Raw genomic sequence first — 21,114 nt, 5'->3', positions numbered from 1 at the left:
TTGCGTGCCCTATCCCCTATATAGTGCACTATTTTTGACCAGGGCCCATGTAGTGCACTGTGGGGACTTTTTAGGATCTGCGTTGCCAGTTCCTCGTCTCTGAGATGGGAGGTAAACACAGTCAGATCCTGGAGAGAGAACAGAGGTGAGAGAACAGAGGAGAGAGAACCGAGGAGAGAGAACAGAGAACAGAGGAGAGAGAACAGAGAACAGAGGAGAGAGAACAGAGAACAGAGGAGAGAGAACAGAGAACAGAGGAGAGAGAACAGAGGAGAGAGAACCGAGGAGAGAGAACCGAGGAGAGAGAACAGAGAACAGAGGAGAGAGAACAGAGAACAGAGGAGAGAGAACAGAGGAGAGAGAACCGAGGAGAGAGAACCGAGGAGAGAGAACAGAGGAGAGAGAACCGAGGAGAGAGAACCGAGGAGAGAGAACCGAGGAGAGAGAACAGAGGAGAGAGAACCGAGGAGAGAGAACAGAGGAGAGAGAACCGAGGAGAGAGAACAGAGGAGAGAGAACAGAGGTGAGAGAACAGAGGAGAGAGAACCGAGGAGAGAGAACAGAGGAGAGAACAGAGGAGAGAGAACAGAGAACAGAGGAGAGAGAACCGAGGAGAGAGAACCGAGGAGAGAGAACAGAGGAGAGAGAACAGAGAACAGAGGAGAGAGAACAGAGGAGAGAGAACAGAGGAGAGAGAACAGAGGAGAGAGAACAGAGAACAGAGGAGAGAGAACAGAGAACAGAGGAGAGAGAACAGAGGAGAGAGAACCGAGGAGAGAGAACAGAGGAGAGAGAACAGAGGAGAGAGAACAGAGGAGTGAGAACAGAGGAGAGAGAACAGAGGAGAGAGAACCGAGGAGTGAGAACAGAGGAGAGAGAACAGAGGAGAGAGAACAGAGGAGTGAGAACAGAGGAGAGAGAACAGAGGAGAGAGAACCGAGGAGAGAGAACCGAGGAGAGAGAACAGAGGAGAGAGAACCGAGGAGAGAGAACCGAGGAGAGAGAACCGAGGAGAGAGAACAGAGAACAGAGGAGAGAGAACAGAGAACAGAGGAGAGAGAACCGAGGAGAGAGAACCGAGGAGAGAGCAGCAGAAAGCAAAACATCTCTGTTAGACCCAGAAACCATTCATCCTCTCTGGTACACATGTTTACCTGTAGAAATATCCCCTCATCTCTTAGAGACGAGCACCAATAGCAGGAAGATCCTGCAGTACATCAGGTATGGTGGCTCTACGTTCAGGCAGCCATAGAAGCTGAGATGAGTTGTAAAAGGTCCCTCCTATATCATTAGTCTGTCTCCGAGATCACCGTTTCAGGGGCAGTGGCCTTTCTCTACGGCTGATTGATGCTCAGTGGTCACCTTATATCAACTCTAGCATGTTGTAAACTAGGCTGATTTGGTTCAGTGCAGATTATCAGGCACAGCAGGGAATCTTCAAAAAGGGGAACCGAAGCCCCGGGTCCCCTCTCTTCCTTCCTGTTTGTCCCCATCGCACACACGCACACACACACACACACTCCTTCCCATCCCCACCACAACTCTGCCAGCCAGCTAGCTAGCGCTTCCGATTAGCCGCAACCCGCTAGCACGGAAATGACTTTAGCTCTGCACAGATACCCCGCCTCCCCTCCACTACCCCAGCACCAAACTCCTTTTCTCCATCCTGACGCCCCCTTGGCATTCTCATCAATATGCAAATGTCTAAGTTAACATTTAATTAAAGAGTAGAATGGCTTGGTCTTTTTCAATGATATGCTTAGTGGGCTATAGACACTGACAGGACAGGCTGTCTGGCAGCACCTAGCTTGTACCTGAACTACATCTCAAATGGCATGCTGTCCCCTATATATGTCCCCTATATATGTCCCCTATATATGTCCCCTATATCTGTCCCTTATATATATGTCCCCTATATATGTCCCCTATATGTGACCCCTATATGTGTCCCTTATATATATATATGTCCCCTATATATGTCCCTTATATATGTCCCCTATATATGTCCCCTATATATGTCCCTTATATATGTCCCTTATATATGTCCCTTATATATGTCCCTTATATATGTCCCCTATATATGTCCCCTATGTATGTCCCTTATATATGTCCCTTATATATATATATATGTCCCCTATATATGTCCCTTATATATGTCCCCTATATATGTCCCCTATATATGTCCCCTATATAGTGCACTACTTTTGATAGATCTGAGGCCAGTGGTTTGTAGTGTAGTAACCATGTTGTAGTGTTCAGTGGTTTGTAGTGTAGTAACAACCCTAGATTTGTGTTGGGACTATATCTCCTGGAAGGATGAAATAGTAGGAATAAAATAACATTTTTTAATAAAAAATATGTCCATTATTATTTGAATATGTTGGTAACCAGTTGTATAAAAGTGATAATGCCCTGGAAGACGGTGTTTGGAGGATAGTATATTGGTACAGTTTGCCGGCCCTCGACAAGCCAATATACTGTATCTTCCAAATACCAGCTTATCACTTAACTAAACAATAGACAGAGAGTTAAAGGTAAGGGAATACAAAGGAGGACAGGTTGATATCCTCTGTTCCTTGGTGTCACTACATCATGCTGTTTTAAAGTGTCCTGGACAGTATCCCTGCTGGGTGCTGTTCTCAGAGCCATCTGTCAGGCCTGCTCACTAGGGAAATGACTGAGCAGGAGAAGGCCATTTAGTCTGACGCAGTCCCCTTGTCTCACTGTCCTCAAACCCTACTATCACACAGGACAGGAACGGGCAGACAGGAGAGGATATGACATATGGGGGGGGGGGGGTGAGAGAAGAGAGGGAGAGGAAGGGAGGATAGGACATAGGAAAGGGCAGAGGAGAAGAGAGGAGGAGAGAGGAGGAGAGAGGAGGAGGACGAGAGGAGGAGGAGGAGATAGGAGGAGAGAGAGGAGGACGAGAGGAGGAGGAGGAGGAGGAGAGAGGAGGAGAGAAGGAGAGAGGAGGAGGAGAGAGGAAGACGAAAGAGGAGGAGAGAAGAGGAGGAGAGAAGAGGAGGAGAGAGGAGGAGTAGAGAGGAGGAGGAAAGAGGAGGAGAGAAGAGGAGGAGGAAAGAGGAGGAGAGAGGAGGAGGAGGAGGAGGAGGAAAGAGGAGGAGGAAAGAGGAGGAGGAGGAGTAGAGAGGAGGAGTAGAGAGGAGGAGAGAGGAGGAGAGAGGAGGAGGAGGAAAGAGGAGGAGGAAAGAGGAGGAGAGAACACACTGAGGTTTTCTCGTTAGGGTAAATGTCTGTCCTCTGTCCTCTCTCTCCTCCGTGACCAGGAAACAGATAAGTGGTGGAGTGGTCCAGCAGTGTCAGTTCGTTAGTAGGCAAATGGAAGACGGCCTTTGAATCAGCTGTTGTGTGACTGTGGAGCCTACCACCTGCTCAGAACCATGGATCTGTTCATAGATCTGTTCTGTTTAGTAAAGCAGATCTTCTCATGTTTTACTCTGATGAGAGAGAGAGAGAGAGAGAGAGAGAGAGAGAGAGAGAGAGAGACAGAGAGAGAGAGAGAGACAGAGAGAGAGAGAGGGAGAGAGAGAGAGAGAGAGAGAGAGAGAGAGAGAGAGAGAGAGAGAGAGGGAGAGAGAGAAGGCTTGTTTCTCTCTCTTGATCGTATCTCTAACCCCTCGCCTCCATTCTAAGAGGCTTATCCACATTCTGAGCATCACAGACAGAAATATAACCCACCAGATCCCAGCCAGGTCTCTGGGGCTTTGGAACAGAGAGACAGTTTGTCTCTTCACAGTGTGATGCTCAATTAATTCACCCTCCAGTGTTCACAGAACCATAGTTGACTGGTTATGTTGATGAAGGACGTCCAGACTGTCTCAGATTGTAGTGGTTAGATATGACTGGTTATGTTGATGAAGAACCTCCAGACTGTCTCAGATTGTAGTGATTAGATATGACTGGTTATGTTGATGAAGGACCTCAAGACAGACTGTCTCAGATTGTAGTGGTTAGATATGACTGGTTATGTTGATGAAGGACCTCCAGACTGTCTCAGATTGTAGTGGTTAGATATGACTGGTTATGTTGATGAAGGACCTCCAGACTGTCTCAGATTGTAGTGATTAGATATGACTGGTTATGTTGATGAAGGACCTCCAGACTGTCTCAGATTGTAGTGGTTAGATATGACTGGTTATGTTGATGAAGGACCTCCAGACTGTCTCAGATTGTAGTGGTTAGATATGACTGGTTATGTTGATGAAGGACGTCCAGACTGTCTCAGATTGTAGTGATTAGATATGACTGGTTATGTTGATGAAGGACCTCCAGACTGTCTCAGATTGTAGTGGTTAGATATGACTGGTTATGTTGATGAAGGACCTCCAGACTGTCTCAGATTGTAGTGATTAGATATGACTGGTTATGTTGATGAAGGACCTCCAGACTGTCTCAGATTGTAGTGATTAGATATGACTGGTTATGTTGATGAAGGACCTCCAGACTGTCTCAGATTGTAGTGATTAGATATGACTGGTTATGTTGATGAAGGACCTCCAGACTGTCTCAGATTGTAGTGATTAGATATGACTGGTTATGTTGATGAAGGACCTCCAGACTGTCTGATTGTAGTGATTAGATATGACTGGTTATGTTGATGAAGGACCTCCAGACTGTCTCAGATTGTAGTGGTTAGATATGACTGGTTATGTTGATGAAGGACCTCCAGACTGTCTCAGATTGTAGTGGTTAGATATGACTGGTTATGTTGATGAAGGACGTCCAGACTGTCTCAGATTGTAGTGGTTAGATATGACTGGTTATGTTGATGAAGGACCTCCAGACTGTCTGATTGTAGTGATTAGATATGACTGGTTATGTTGATGAAGGACCTCCAGACTGTCTCAGATTGTAGTGGTTAGATATGACTGGTTATGTTGATGAAGGACCTCCAGACTGTCTCAGATTGTAGTGATTAGATATGACTGGTTATGTTGATGAAGGACCTCCAGACTGTCTCAGATTGTAGTGATTAGATATGACTGGTTATGTTGATGAAGGACGTCCAGACTGTCTCAGATTGTAGTGATTAGATATGACTGGTTATGTTGATGAAGGACCTCCAGACTGTCTCAGATTGTAGTGGTTAGATATGACTGGTTATGTTGATGAAGGACCTCCAGACTGTCTCAGATTGTAGTGATTAGATATGACTGGTTATGTTGATGAAGGACCTCCAGACTGTCTCAGATTGTAGTGATTAGATATGACTGGTTATGTTGATGAAGGACCTCCAGACTGTCTCAGATTGTAGTGATTAGATATGACTGGTTATGTTGATGAAGGACGTCCAGACTGTCTGATTGTAGTGATTAGATATGACTGGTTATGTTGATGAAGGACCTCCAGACTGTCTCAGATTGTAGTGATTAGATATGACTGGTTATGTTGATGAAGGACCTCCAGACTGTCTCAGATTGTAGTGGTTAGATATGACTGGTTATGTTGATGAAGGACCTCCAGACTGTCTGATTGTAGTGATTAGATATGACTGGTTATGTTGATGAAGGACGTCCAGACTGTCTCAGATTGTAGTGATTAGATATGACTGGTTATGTTGATGAAGGACCTCCAGACTGTCTCAGATTGTAGTGGTTAGATATGACTGGTTATGTTGATGAAGGACCTCCAGACTGTCTCAGATTGTAGTGGTTAGATATGACTGGTTATGTTGATGAAGGACCTCAAGACAGACTGTCTCAGATTGTAGTGGTTAGATATGACTGGTTATGTTGATGAAGGACCTCCAGACTGTCTCAGATTGTAGTGATTAGATATGACTGGTTATGTTGATGAAGGACGTCCAGACTGTCTCAGATTGTAGTGATTAGATATGACTGGTTATGTTGATGAAGAACCTCCAGACTGTCTCAGATTGTAGTGATTAGATATGACTGGTTATGTTGATGAAGGACCTCAAGACAGACTGTCTCAGATTGTAGTGGTTAGATATGACTGGTTATGTTGATGAAGGACCTCCAGACTGTCTCAGATTGTAGTGATTAGATATGACTGGTTATGTTGATGAAGGACCTCCAGACTGTCTCAGATTGTAGTGGTTAGATATGACTGGTTATGTTGATGAAGGACGTCCAGACTGTCTCAGATTGTAGTGATTAGATATGACTGGTTATGTTGATGAAGGACCTCCAGACTGTCTCAGATTGTAGTGATTAGATATGACTGGTTATGTTGATGAAGGACCTCCAGACTGTCTCAGATTGTAGTGGTTAGATATGACTGGTTATGTTGATGAAGGACCTCCAGACTGTCTCAGATTGTAGTGGTTAGATATGACTAGTTATGTTGATGAAGGACGTCCAGACTGTCTCAGTATTCAGTCTGCTCCAGTGTGTTCCTAGTTCCTAGCTGTCAGTATTCAGTCTGCTCCAGTGTGTTCCTAGTTCCTAGCTGTCAGTATTCAGTCTGCTCCAGTGTGTTCCTAGTTCCTAGCTGTTAGTATTCAGTCTGCTCCAGTGTGTTCCTAGTTCCTAGCTGTCAGTATTCAGTCTGCTCCAGTGTGTTCCTAGTTCCTAGCTGTCAGTATTCAGTCTGCTCCAGTGTGTTCCTAGTTCCTAGCTGTCAGTATTCAGTCTGCTCCAGTGTGTGTTCCTAGTTCCTAGCTGTCAGTATTCAGTCTGCTCCAGTGTGTTCCTAGTTCCTAGCTGTCAGTATTCAGTCTGCTCCAGTGTGTTCCTAGTTCCTAGCTGTCAGTATTCAGTCTGCTCCAGTGTGTGTTCCTAGTTCCTAGCTGTCAGTATTCAGTCTGCTCCAGTGTGTGTTCCTAGTTCATAGCTGTCAGTATTCAGTCTGCTCCAGTGTGTTCCTAGTTCCTAGCTGTCAGTATTCAGTCTGCTCCAGTGTGTTCCTAGTTCCTAGCTGTCAGTATTCAGTCTGCTCCAGTGTGTTCCTAGTTCCTAGCTGTCAGTAGTCAGTCTGCTCCAGTGTGTTCCTAGTTCCTAGCTGTCAGTATTCAGTCTGCTCCAGTGTGTTCCTAGTTCCTAGCTGTCAGTATTCAGTCTGCTCCAGTGTGTTCCTAGTTCCTAGCTGTCAGTATTCAGTCTGCTCCAGTGTGTGTTCCTAGTTCCTAGCTGTCAGTATTCAGTCTGCTCCAGTGTGTTCCTAGTTCCTAGCTGTCAGTATTCAGTCTGCTCCAGTGTGTTCCTAGTTCCTAGCTGTCAGTATTCAGTCTGCTCCAGTGTGTTCCTAGTTCCTAGCTGTCAGTATTCAGTCTGCTCCAGTGTGTTCCTAGTTCCTAGCTGTCAGTATTCAGTCTGCTCCAGTGTGTTCCTAGTTCCTAGCTGTCAGTATTCAGTCTGCTCCAGTGTGTGTTCCTAGTTCCTAGCTGTCAGTATTCAGTCTGCTCCAGTGTGTTCCTAGTTCCTAGCTGTCAGTATTCAGTCTGCTCCAGTGTGTTCCTAGTTCCTAGCTGTCAGTATTCAGTCTGCTCCAGTGTGTTCCTAGTTCCTAGCTGTCAGTATTCAGTCTGCTCCAGTGTGTGTTCCTAGTTCCTAGCTGTCAGTATTCAGTCTGCTCCAGTGTGTTCCTAGTTCCTAGCTGTCAGTATTCAGTCTGCTCCAGTGTGTGTTCCTAGTTCCTAGCTGTCAGTATTCAGTCTGCTCCAGTGTGTTCCTAGTTCCTAGCTGTCAGTATTCAGTCTGCTCCAGTGTGTTCCTAGTTCCTAGCTGTCAGTATTCAGTCTGCTCCAGTGTGTTCCTAGTTCCTAGCTGTCAGTATTCAGTCTGCTCCAGTGTGTTCCTAGTTCCTAGCTGTCAGTATTCAGTCTGCTCCAGTGTGTTCCTAGTTCCTAGCTGTCAGTATTCAGTCTGCTCCAGTGTGTGTTCCTAGTTCCTAGCTGTCAGTATTCAGTCTGCTCCAGTGTGTGTTCCTAGTTCCTAGCTGTCAGTATTCAGTCTGCTCCAGTGTGTTCCTAGTTCCTAGCTGTCAGTATTCAGTCTGCTCCAGTGTGTGTTCCTAGTTCCTAGCTGTCAGTATTCAGTCTGCTCCAGTGTGTTCCTAGTTCCTAGCTGTCAGTATTCAGTCTGCTCCAGTGTGTTCCTAGTTCCTAGCTGTCAGTATTCAGTCTGCTCCAGTGTGTTCCTAGTTCCTAGCTGTCAGTATTCAGTCTGCTCCAGTGTGTGTTCCTAGTTCCTAGCTGTCAGTATTCAGTCTGCTCCAGTGTGTTCCTAGTTCCTAGCTGTCAGTATTCAGTCTGCTCCAGTGTGTTCCTAGTTCCTAGCTGTCAGTATTCAGTCTGCTCCAGTGTGTTCCTAGTTCCTAGCTGTCAGTATTCAGTCTGCTCCAGTGTGTGTTCCTAGTTCCTAGCTGTCAGTATTCAGTCTGCTCCAGTGTGTTCCTAGTTCCTAGCTGTCAGTATTCAGTCTGCTCCAGTGTGTTCCTAGTTCCTAGCTGTCAGTATTCAGTCTGCTCCAGTGTGTGTTCCTAGTTCCTAGCTGTCAGTATTCAGTCTGCTCCACTGTGTTCCTAGTTCCTAAATGTCAGTATTCAGTCTGCTCCAGTGTGTTCCTAGTTCCTAGCTGTCAGTATTCAGTCTGCTCCAGTGTGTTCCTAGTTCCTAGCTGTCAGTATTCAGTCTGCTCCAGTGTGTGTTCCTAGTTCCTAGCTGTCAGTATTCAGTCTGCTCCAGTGTGTGTTCCTAGTTCCTAGCTGTCAGTATTCAGTCTGCTCCAGTGTGTTCCTAGTTCCTAGCTGTCAGTATTCAGTCTGCTCCAGTGTGTTCCTAGTTCCTAGCTGTCAGTATTCAGTCTGCTCCAGTGTGTGTTCCTAGTTCCTAGCTGTCAGTATTCAGTCTGCTCCAGTGTGTTCCTAGTTCCTAGCTGTCAGTATTCAGTCTGCTCCAGTGTGTGTTCCTAGTTCCTAGCTGTCAGTATTCAGTCTGCTCCAGTGTGTTCCTAGTTCCTAGCTGTCAGTATTCAGTCTGCTCCAGTGTGTGTTCCTAGTTCCTAGCTGTCAGTATTCAGTCTGCTCCAGTGTGTGTTCCTAGTTCCTAGCTGTCAGTATTCAGTCTGCTCCAGTGTGTGTTCCTAGTTCCTAGCTGTCAGTATTCAGTCTGCTCCACTGTGTTCCTAGTTCCTAGCTGTCAGTATTCAGTCTGCTCCAGTGTGTTCCTAGTTCCTAGCTGTCAGTATTCAGTCTGCTCCAGTGTGTGTTCCTAGTTCCTAGCTGTCAGTATTCAGTCTGCTCCAGTGTGTTCCTAGTTCCTAGCTGTCAGTATTCAGTCTGCTCCAGTGTGTTCCTAGTTCCTAGCTGTCAGTATTCAGTCTGCTCCAGTGTGTGTTCCTAGTTCCTAGCTGTCAGTATTCAGTCTGCTCCAGTGTGTTCCTAGTTCCTAGCTGTCAGTATTCAGTCTGCTCCAGTGTGTTCCTAGTTCCTAGCTGTCAGTATTCAGTCTGCTCCAGTGTGTGTTCCTAGTTCCTAGCTGTCAGTATTCAGTCTGCTCCAGTGTGTTCCTAGTTCCTAGCTGTCAGTATTCAGTCTGCTCCAGTGTGTGTTCCTAGTTCCTAGCTGTCAGTATTCAGTCTGCTCCAGTGTGTTCCTAGTTCCTAGCTGTCAGTATTCAGTCTGCTCCAGTGTGTGTTCCTAGTTCCTAGCTGTCAGTATTCAGTCTGCTCCAGTGTGTGTTCCTAGTTCCTAGCTGTCAGTATTCAGTCTGCTCCAGTGTGTTCCTAGTTCCTAGCTGTCAGTATTCAGTCTGCTCCAGTGTGTGTTCCTAGTTCCTAGCTGTCAGTATTCAGTCTGCTCCAGTGTGTGTTCCTAGTTCCTAGCTGTCAGTATTCAGTCTGCTCCACTGTGTTCCTAGTTCCTAGCTGTCAGTATTCAGTCTGCTCCAGTGTGTTCCTAGTTCCTAGCTGTCAGTATTCAGTCTGCTCCAGTGTGTTCCTAGTTCCTAGCTGTCAGTATTCAGTCTGCTCCAGTGTGTTCCTAGTTCCTAGCTGTCAGTATTCAGTCTGTTCCAGTGTGTGTTCCTAGTTCCTAGCTGTCAGTATTCAGTCTGCTCCAGTGTGTTCCTAGTTCCTAGCTGTCAGTATTCAGTCTGCTCCAGTGTGTTCCTAGTTCCTAGCTGTCAGTATTCAGTCTGCTCCAGTGTGTTCCTAGTTCCTAGCTGTCAGTATTCAGTCTGCTCCAGTGTGTGTTCCTAGTTCCTAGCTGTCAGTATTCAGTCTGCTCCAGTGTGTTCCTAGTTCCTAGCTGTCAGTATTCAGTCTGCTCCAGTGTGTTCCTAGTTCCTAGCTGTCAGTATTCAGTCTGCTCCAGTGTGTTCCTAGTTCCTAGCTGTCAGTATTCAGTCTGCTCCAGTGTGTGTTCCTAGTTCCTAGCTGTCAGTATTCAGTCTGCTCCAGTGTGTTCCTAGTTCCTAGCTCTCAGTATTCAGTCTGCTCCAGTGTGTGTTCCTAGTTCCTAGCTGTCAGTATTCAGTCTGCTCCAGTGTGTTCCTAGTTCCTAGCTGTCAGTATTCAGTCTGCTCCAGTGTGTTCCTAGTTCCTAGCTGTCAGTATTCAGTCTGCTCCAGTGTGTTCCTAGTTCCTAGCTGTCAGTATTCAGTCTGCTCCAGTGTGTGTTCCTAGTTCCTAGCTGTCAGTATTCAGTCTGCTCCAGTGTGTTCCTAGTTCCTAGCTGTCAGTATTCAGTCTGCTCCAGTGTGTGTTCCTAGTTCCTAGCTGTTAGTATTCAGTCTGCTCCAGTGTGTTCCTAGTTCCTAGCTGTCAGTATTCAGTCTGCTCCAGTGTGTGTTCCTAGTTCCTAGCTGTCAGTATTCAGTCTGCTCCAGTGTGTTCCTAGTTCCTAGCTGTCAGTATTCAGTCTGCTCCAGTGTGTTCCTAGTTCCTAGCTGTCAGTATTCAGTCTGCTCCAGTGTGTGTTCCTAGTTCCTAGCTGTCAGTATTCAGTCTGCTCCAGTGTGTTCCTATTTCCTAGCTGTCAGTATTCAGTCTGCTCCAGTGTGTTCCTAGTTCCTAGCTGTCAGTATTCAGTCTGCTCCAGTGTGTTCCTAGTTCCTAGCTGTCAGTATTCAGTCTGCTCCAGTGTGTGTTCCTAGCTGTCAGTATTCAGTCTGCTCCAGTGTGTTCCTAGTTCCTAGCTGTCAGTATTCAGTCTGCTCCAGTGTGTTCCTAGTTCCTAGCTGTCAGTATTCAGTCTGCTCCAGTGTGTTCCTAGTTCCTAGCTGTCAGTATTCAGTCTGCTCCAGTGTGTTCCTAGTTCCTAGCTGTCAGTATTCAGTCTGCTCCAGTGTGTTCCTAGTTCCTAGCTGTCAGTATTCAGTCTGCTCCAGTGTGTTCCTAGTTCCTAGCTGTCAGTATTCAGTCTGCTCCAGTGTGTTCCTAGTTCCTAGCTGTCAGTATTCAGTCTACTCCAGTGTGTGTTCCTAGTTCCTAGCTGTCAGTATTCAGTCTGCTCCACTGTGTTCCTAGTTCCTAGCTGTCAGTATTCAGTCTGCTCCAGTGTGTGTTCCTAGTTCCTAGCTGTCAGTATTCAGTCTGCTCCAGTGTGTTCCTAGTTCCTAGCTGTCAGTATTCAGTCTGCTCCAGTGTGTGTTCCTAGTTCCTAGCTGTCAGTATTCAGTCTGCTCCAGTGTGTTCCTAGTTCCTAGCTGTCAGTATTCAGTCTGCTCCAGTGTGTTCCTAGTTCCTAGCTGTCAGTATTCAGTCTGCTCCAGTGTGTGTTCCTAGTTCCTAGCTGTCAGTATTCAGTCTGCTCCAGTGTGTTCCTAGTTCCTAGCTGTCAGTATTCAGTCTGCTCCAGTGTGTTCCTAGTTCCTAGCTGTCAGTATTCAGTCTGCTCCAGTGTGTGAGTGTGTCTCCACAGATGTCAGACCGCCCAACTGAAGACACCTCCAGATCAATCCTATATCATTAGAGCTGTCCTCCAACTCCATCCATCATAACTCTCTCTCCCTCACCCTCTCTATCCCTCTCTCTCCTTCTCCCTCTCGCGCTCTCTCTCTCTCTCCATACCTTTCGCTCCCTCTTTTCCTCTCCCTCCCTCTCTCTCTCTGTCTCTCTTTCTCTCCTTCCCTCTCTCTATCTCTCCTTCTATTTCCTTCTCAGCCTCTTTGTCCCTGTCTCTATCTCTCTCTGTCTCTCTTTCTCTCCCTCCCTCTTTCTATCTCTCCTTATTTTTCCTTCTCTCTTCCTCTCCCTCTCTCTCTCTCTCTCTCTCTCTCTCTCTCACTCTCTCCGTCTCTCTCTCTCTCTCTCTCTCTCTCTCTCTCTGTCTCTCTCTCTCCGTCTTTCCCTCTCCGTCTCTCTCTCTCCGTCTCTCTCTCTGTCTCTCTCTCCGTCTCTCTCTCCGTCTCGCTCTCTGTCTGTCTCCATCTCTCTCTTTCTCTCTCTCTCTCTCTCTCTCTCTCTGTCTCTGTATCTCTGTCTTTCTCTCTCCATACCCCTCTCTCTCTCCTGTCCTCTGTTTTGAGGATTTACCCCTCTCCATCTCTCCATCATCCACCTCCAGGGACGGCAATCGATCAGCGGTGAGAAAATATGACAGGCATTCCATCGCCAAGGCAACACTACTATGACCGTAAATAACTTACCACCGCAACAATAAACCCCCCCCCACTCCAATGCGTCCTTGTCTTAGTGTCGCCCCCTAGAGCCTGGAGCCCTAATTAGTCCCAATGTGACCTTTTAGTAGTACATGTCCTGCTAACCCCCTGGTGACCAGCAGGCTGCTTCATCACTGGGACTGCAGAGTGATAGAATGCTGAACAGAGAGCTGCATTCCCCTCATCCATCCCCACTCCAGTCCTCTCCTCATTCCTCATCCCTCCCATCCATCCCCACCCAGTCCTCTCCTCATCCCTCCCATCCATCCCCAGCCCCAGTCCTCTCCTCATTCCTCATCCCCTCCCATCCATCCCCACCCAGTCCTCTCCTCATTCCTCATCCCTCCCATCCATCCCCACCCCAGTCCTCTCCTCATTCCCATCCCTCCCATCCCCACCCCCCCCCAGTCCTCTCCTCATCCTCATCCCACCCATCCATCCCCCACCCCAGTCCTCCCTCATTCCTCATCCCTCCCACCCATCCCCACACCAGCCCTCTCCTCATCCTCATCCCTCCCATCCATCCCCACCCCAGTCCTCTCCTCATTCCTCATCCCTCCCTCCCATCCATCCCACCCCAGTCCTCTCCTCATTCCTCATCCCTCCCATCCATCCCCACCCCAGTCCTCTCCTCATTCCTCATCCCTCCCATCCATCACCACCCCAGTCCTCTCCTCATTCCTCATCCCTCCCATCCATCACCACCCCAGTCCTCTCCTCATCCTCATCCCTCCCATCCATCCCCACCCCAGTCCTCTCCTCATTCCTCATCCCTCCCATCCACCCACCCCAGTCCTCTCCTCATTCCTCATCCCTCCCATCCATCCGCACCCCAGTCCTCTCCTCATCCTCAGCCCTCCCATCCATCACCACCCCAGTCCTCTCCTCATGCCTCATCCCTCCCATCCCCACTCCAGTCCTCTCCTCATTCCTCATCCCTCCCATCCATCCCCACCCAGTCCTCGCCTCAGTCCTCATCCCTCCCATCCCCACCCCACCCCAGTCCTCTCCTCATTCCTCATCCCTCCCATCCATCCCCACCCCAGTCCTCTCCTCATTCCTCATCCCTCCCATCCATCCCACCCAGTCCTCTCCTCATTCCTCATCCCTCCCATCCATCCCACCCCAGTCCTCTCCTCAGTCCCTCCCTCCATCCCCACCCCACCCCAGTCCTCTCCTCATTCCTCATCCCTCCCATCCATCCCCACCCCAGTCCTCTCCTCATTCCTCATCCCTCCCATCCATCCCCACACCAGTCCTCTCCTCATTCCTCATCCCTCCCATCCCCACCCCACTCCAGTCCTCTCCTCATTCCTCATCCCTCCCATCCATCCCCACCCCAGTCCTCTCCTCATTCCTCATCCCTCCCATCCATCCCCACCCCAGTCCTCTCCTCATTCCTCATCCCTCCCATCCATCCCACCCCAGTCCTCTCCTCATTCCTCATCCCTCCCATCCATCCCCACCCCAGTCCTCTCCTCATTCCTCATCCCTCCCATCCATCCCCACCCCAGTCCTCTCCTCATTCCTCATCCCTCCCATCCATCCCCACCCCAGTCCTCTCCTCATTCCTCATCCCTCCCATCCCCACTCCAGTCCTCTCCTCATTCCTCATCCCTCCCATCCATCCCCACCCCAGTCCTCTCCTCATTCCTCATCCCTCCCATCCCCACCCCACCCCAGTCCTCTCCTCATTCCTCATCCCTCCCATCCCCACCCCACCCCAGTCCTCTCCTCATTCCTCATCCCTCCCATCCCCACTCCAGTCCTCTCCTCATTCCTCATCCCTCCCATCCATCCCCACCCCAGTCCTCTCCTCATTCCTCATCCCTCCCATCCATCCCCACACCAGTCCTCTCCTCATTCCTCATCCCTCCCATCCCCACCCCACCCCAGTCCTCTCCTCATTCCTCATCCCTCCCATCCATCCCCACCCCAGTCCTCTCCTCATTCCTCATCCCTCCCATCCATCCCCACCCCAGTCCTCTCCTCATTCCTCATCCCTCCCATCCATCCCCACCCCAGTCCTCTCCTCATTCCTCATCCCTCCCATCCATCCCCACCCCAGTCCTCTCCTCATTCCTCATCCCTCCCATCCATCCCCACCCCAGTCCTCTCCTCATTCCTCATCCCTCCCATCCATCCCCACCCCAGTCCTCTCCTCATTCCTCATCCCTCCGATCCCCACCCCACCCCAGTCCTCTCCTCATTCCTCATCCCTCCCATCCATCCCCACCCCAGTCCTCTCCTCATTCCTCATCCCTCCCATCCATCCCCACACCAGTCCTCTCCTCATTCCTCATCCCTCCCATCCATCCCCACCCCAGTGCTCTCCTCATTCCTCATCCCTCCCATCCATCCCCACCCCAGTCCTCTCCTCATTCCTCATCCCTCCCATCCATCCCCACCCCAGTCCTCTCCTCCCTCTCCCTCCTCTCCTCCCTATCCCTCCCCTCTCCTCCCTATCCCTCCCCCTCTCCTCCCTATCCCTCCCCCTCTCCTCCCTATCCCTCCCCCTCTCCTCACTCTCCCTCCCCCTCTCCTCACTCTCCCTCCTCTCCTCCCTATCCCTCCCCCTCTCTTCCCTATCCCTCCCCCTCTCCTCCCTATCCCTCCCCCTCTCCTCACTCTCCCTCCTCTCCTCCCTATCCCTCCCCCTCTCTTCCCTATCCCTCCCCCTCTCCTCCCTATCCCTCCCCCTCTCCTCACTCTCCCTCCTCTCCTCCCTATCCCTCACCCCTCTCTTCCCTATCCCTCCCCCTCTCCTCCCTATCCCTCCCCCTCTCCCTCCCTATCCCTCCCCCTCTACTCACTCTCCCTCCTCTCCTCCCTATCCCTCCCCCTCTCCTCCCTATCCCTCCCCCTCTCCTCCCTATCCCTCCCCCTCTCCTCATTCTCCCTCCTCTCCTCCCTATCCCTCCCCCTCTCCTCATTCTCCCTCCTCTCCTCCCTATCCCTCCTCCTCTCCTCCCTATCCCTCCCCCTCTCCTCATTCTCCCTCCTCTCCTGTCCTCTGATAGTCTCCAGTTGGACAGACACAGAAACATCCAACTGGGCAGTGAGACAGACAGACAGACAGACAGACAGACAGACAGACAGACAGACAGACAGACAGACAGACAGACAGACAGACAGACAGACAGACAGACAGACAGACAGACAGACAGACAGACAGAGACAGACAGACAGACAGCTACTGTTACTGCTGCTGCTGCAGTGTTGCATTTGGCGGTGTCCCCTATGGGTTCTGGTCAAAAGTAGTGCACTATATAGGGAATAGGGCTCTGGTCTAAAGTAGTAACTCTCTGTCTTACCTACCATCACTATTTATGGACTGACTGAAAGGATAGGAGAGGAGAGGAGAGGAGAGGAGAGGAGAGATATTTCACACTGTTCCTCAGTGAAGAGAGGCTGAGAGGAGAGGAGAGGAGAGGAGAGGAGAGGAGAGGAGAGGAGAGGAGAGGAGAGGAGAGGAGAGGAGAGGAGAGGAGAGGAGAGGAGAGGGAGAGAGATATTTCACACTGTTCCTCAGTGAAGAGAGGCTGAGAGGAGAGGAGAGGAGAGGAGAGGAGAGGAGAGGAGAGGAGAGGAGAGGAGAGGAGAGGAGAGGAGAGGAGAGGGAGAGAGATATTTCACACTGTTCCTCAGTGAAGAGAGGCTGAGAGGAGAGGAAAGGAGAGGAGAGGAGAGGAGAGGAGAGGAGGAGAGGAGAGGAGAGGAGAGAGAGGAGAGGAGAGGAGAGGAGAGGAGAGGGGAGAGAGATATTTCACACTGTTCCTCAGTGAAGAGAGGCTGAGAGAGGAGAGGAGAGGAGAGGAGAGGAGAGGAGAGGAGAGGAGAGGAGAGGAGAGGAGAGGAGAGGAGAGGAGAGGGGAGGGGAGGAGAGGAGAGGGAAGGGGAGGGGAGGGGAGGGGAGGGGAGGGGAGGGGAGGGGAGGGGAGAGGAGAGGAGAAGGGAGGGGAAGGGAGAGGGGAGGGGAGAGGGAAGGAGAGGAGAACAGAGGAGAGAGAGAGAGAGATTTCACAAGAAGAGTGTCTACAAGGCAGCTGTTGATGATGCAGAGGGCCGGAGAGAAGCCGTATTGCTGTGTGTGTGTGTGTGTGTGTGTGTGTGTGTGTGTGTGTGTGTGTGTGTGTGTGTGTGTGTGTGTGTGTGTGTGTGTGTGTGTGTGTGTGTGTGAGACAGGGAGAGAGAGAGTCATGTAGAGAGAGAGACGGGGAGAGAGAGAGAGACAGGGAGAGAGAGAGACGGGGAGAGAGAGACACGGGGAGAGAGAGACACGGGGAGAGAGAGACACGGGGAGAGAGAGAGGGAGAGAGAGAGACGGGGAGAGAGAGAGACGGGGAGAGAGAGAGACGGGGAGAGAGAGAGACAGGGAGAGAGAGAGACAGGGAGAGAGAGAGACGGGGAGAGAGAGAGACAGGGAGAGAGAGACACGGGGAGAGAGAGAGACGGGGAGAGAGAGAGACAGGGAGAGAGAGAGACAGGGAGAGAGAGAGACAGGGAGAGAGAGACACGGGGAGAGAGAGAGACAGGGAGAGAGAGAGAGGGAGAGAGAGAGACAGGGAGAGAGAGAGACAGGGAGAGAGAGAGACGGGGAGAGAGAGAGAGACGGGGAGAGAGAGAGACAGGGAGAGAGAGACACGGGGAGAGAGAGAGACAGGGAGAGAGAGAGACAGGGAGAGAGAGAGACAGGGAGAGAGAGAGAGACAGGGAGAGTTAGAGAGAGGGAGAGAGAGAGAGGGAGAGAGAGAGAGGGAGAGAGAGAGACGGGGAGAGAGAGAGACGGGGAGAGAGAGAGAGACAGGGAGAGAGAGAGACAGGGAGAGAGAGAGAAACCGTTCAACAGCTCATCTTGCCGCTGCTTCCTTCCTGATAAGGTGATGAGAACAGTCCTTTCCTTTCCACAGGAGGAGGAGGAGAGGACAGGAGGAAGGATCTCGTGTTCTGCATCATGTGGGAGCCTGTTCTGTCCTCACCTCTCTCATCGCCTGTCTCTCTTCCTCCCCCTCTTCCTCCTCTCCTCTCTCTCCTCCCCTTCCCTGCAGATGAGTTTAAAGGCTCCAGTGTTGTGGAGTTAATGAAGAAAGAAGGCACCACTCTAGGACTCACTGTGTCCGGGGGCGTCGACAAGGATGGAAAACCACGGGTGTCCAACCTGCGCCAGGGAGGCATCGCTGCTAGGTAACTAACACACACACACACACACACACACACACACACGGTCACAGTGGATGCGTACAGATGCACACATTCATACGCGACACACGGACACAAATACACACAGATACACAGCTGCCTCACCACACACAGACACACAGCTTACTCACCACACACAGATACACAGCTGCCTCAGTACACACAGATACACAGCTGCCTCACCACACACAGATACACAGCTTCCTCACCACACACAGATACACAGCTGCCTCATTACACACAGATACACAGCTGCCTCACCACACACAGATACACAGCTGCCTCATTACACACAGATACACAGCTGCCTCACCACACACAGATACACAGCTTCCTCACCACACACAGATACACAGCTGCCTCATTACACACAGATACACAGCTGCCTCACCACACACAGATACACAGCTGCCTCATCACACAGATACACAGCTGCCTCATCACACAGATACACAGCTGCCTCACCACACACAGATACACAGCTGCCTCACCACACACAGATACACAGCTGCCTCATCACACAGATACACAGCTGCCTCATCACACAGATACACAGCTGCCTCACCACACACAGATACACAGCTGCCTCATCACACACAGATACACAGCTGCCTCATTACACACAGATACACAGCTGCCTCATCGCACAGATACACAGCTGCCTCATCACACAGATACACAGCTGCCTCATCACACACAGATACACAGCTGCCTCACCACACACAGATACACAGCTGCCTCATTACACACAGATACACAGCTGCCTCATTACACACAGATACACAGCTGCCTCATTACACACAGATACACAGCTGCCTCACCACACACAGATACACAGCTGCCTCATTACACACAGATACACAGCTGCCTCACCACACACAGATACACAGCTGCCCCAGTACACACAGATACACAGCTGCCTCACCACACACAGCTACACAGCTGCCTCACCACACACAGATACACAGCTGCCTCACCACACACAGATACACAGCTGCCTCACCACACACAGATACACAGCTGCCTCATTACACACAGATACACAGCTGCCTCATTACACACAGATACACAGCTGCCTCATCACACAGATACACAGCTGCCTCATCACACACAGATACACAGCTGCCTCACCACACACAGATACACATCTGCCTCATTACACACAGATACACATCTGCCTCATCACACACAGATACACAGCTGCCTCATCACACACAGATACACAGCTGCCTCGTTACACACAGATACACAGCTGCCTCGTCACACAGATACACAGCTGCCTCACCACACACAGATACACAGCTGCCTCACCTCCCCTGCTGTCTCTGTGTACGTCAGAGAGAGAGGAGTGAAGGACTATATGACTACATGTAGCTGTGAGTTGTACAGGGAGAGGACTGGGTATGGAGAGAGAGACAGAGAGAGAGAGAGACAGAGAGAGAGAGAGACAGAGAGAGAGAGAGACAGAGAGAGAGAGAGACAGAGAGAGGGAGGGAGAGAGAGAGACGGTGTGTGCATGTGTGTGTGTGTGTGTGTGTGTGTGTGTGTGTGTGTGTGTGTGTGTGTGTGTGTGTGTGTGTGTGTGTGTGGTGTGTGTGTGTGTGTGTGTGTGTGTGTGTGTGTGTGTGTGTGTGTGTGTGTGTGTTAGCTATATAAATGGATGCTGTTTAAAACACAAGCACCACTCTCCTCCCTCCTGTCTTCTGCTGACTGGTTCATTGAACTCACAGGTCACATCCGATCCCTCCTTTTACACGCTCTGCCAACTCATCCTCTCCATCACACTGATAGAGAGAGAGAGAGAGAGAGGGATGTAGGGATGGAAGGGAGGGAGAGGGAGGACAAGATGTTTACTCTCTTGGCCTGTAATTTGAGAGATCACTGTTGTAAAAGCCTTGTCGTCACTGTCTTGGCCTGTAATTTGAGAGATCAACTATTCCACTAGAGAGAGAGACAGATAGAGAGAGACAGTAACCTATTTTACCAGAGAGAGAGAGACAGTAACCTATTTTACCAGAGAGAGAGAGACAGTAATCTATTTTACCAGAGAGAGAGAGAGAGAGAGAGAGAGAGAGAGAGAGAGAGAGAGAGACAGTAACCTACTTTACCAGAGAGAGAGAGACAGTAACCTATTTTACCAAAGAGAGAGAGAGAGAGAGTAACCTATTTTACCAGAGAGAGAGAGAGACAGTAACCTATTTTACCAGAGAGAGAGAGACAGTAACCTATTTTACCAGAGAGAGAGAGAGAGACAGTAACCTATTTTACCAGAGAGAGAGAGACAGTAATCTATTTTACCAGAGAGAGAGAGAGAGAGAGAGAGAGAGAGAGAGAGAGAGAGAGAGAGACAGTAACCTACTTTACCAGAGAGAGAGAGACAGTAACCTATTTTACAAGAGAGAGAGAGACAGTAACCTATTTTACCAGAGAGAGAGAGAGACAGTAACCTATTTTACCAGAGAGAGAGAGAGACAGTAACCTATTTTACCAGAGAGAGAGAGAGACAGTAACCTATTTTACCAAAGAGAGAGAGAGAGAGAGTAACCTATTTTACCAGAGAGAGAGAGAGACAGTAACCTATTTTACCAGAGAGAGAGAGAGACAGTAACCTATTTTACCAGAGAGAGAGAGACAGTAACCTATTTTACCAAAGAGAGAGAGAGAGAGAGTAACCTATTTTACCAGAGAGAGAGAGACAGTAACCTATTTTACCAGAGAGAGAGAGAGACAGTAACCTATTTTACCAGAGAGAGAGAGAGAGACAGTAACCTATTTTACCAGAGAGAGAGAGAGGGAGAGACAGTAACCTATTTTACCAGAGAGAGAGAGAGACAGTAACCTATTTTACCAGAGAGAGAGAGAGAGACAGTAACCTATTTTACCAGAGAGAGAGAGAGAGAGAGAGAGAGAGAGAGAGACAGTAACCTATTTTACCAGAGAGAGAGAGAGACAGTAACCTATTTTACCAGAGAGAGAGAGAGAGAGACAGTAACCTATTTTACCAGAGAGAGAGAGACAGTAACCTATTTTACCAGAGAGAGAGAGAGAGAGAGACAGTAACCTATTTTACCAGAGAGAGAGAGAGAGTAACCTATTTTACCAGAGAGAGAGAGAGAGACAGTAACCTATTTTACCAGAGAGAGAGAGAGAGAGACAGTAACCTATTTTACCAGAGAGAGAGAGAGAGAGAGTAACCTATTTTACCAGAGAGAGAGAGAGACAGTAACCTATTTTACCAGAGAGAGAGAGAGAGTAACCTATTTTACCAGAGAGAGAGAGACAGTAACCTATTTTACCAGAGAGAGAGAGAGAGAGACAGTAACCTATTT

The 21,114-nt window shown here is 49.5% G+C and overlaps 1 protein-coding gene across 2 annotated transcripts in view; it reads left to right on the top strand.

Moving 5' to 3' along the window:
* Window positions 1-21,114, top strand: part of grip1 (glutamate receptor interacting protein 1) — a 430,214-nt gene that overhangs the window by 217,997 nt on the left and 191,103 nt on the right. For both annotated transcript variants that reach the window (XM_082964252.1, XM_082964253.1), the window contains one exon: window positions 17,635-17,770. In XM_082964252.1, coding sequence (XP_082820378.1) covers window positions 17,635-17,770 — 136 coding nt within the window. The remainder of the gene's footprint in view (window positions 1-17,634; window positions 17,771-21,114) is intronic.

The sequence above is a fragment of the Salmo salar genome, chromosome 17 (genome assembly GCF_965601325.2).
Source record: "Salmo salar chromosome 17, fSalSal1, whole genome shotgun sequence".
Lineage (NCBI taxonomy): Eukaryota > Metazoa > Chordata > Actinopteri > Salmoniformes > Salmonidae > Salmo > Salmo salar.
Note: the sequence above shows the minus strand (reverse complement) of the source record. Positions and strands in the feature narration are given on the sequence as shown.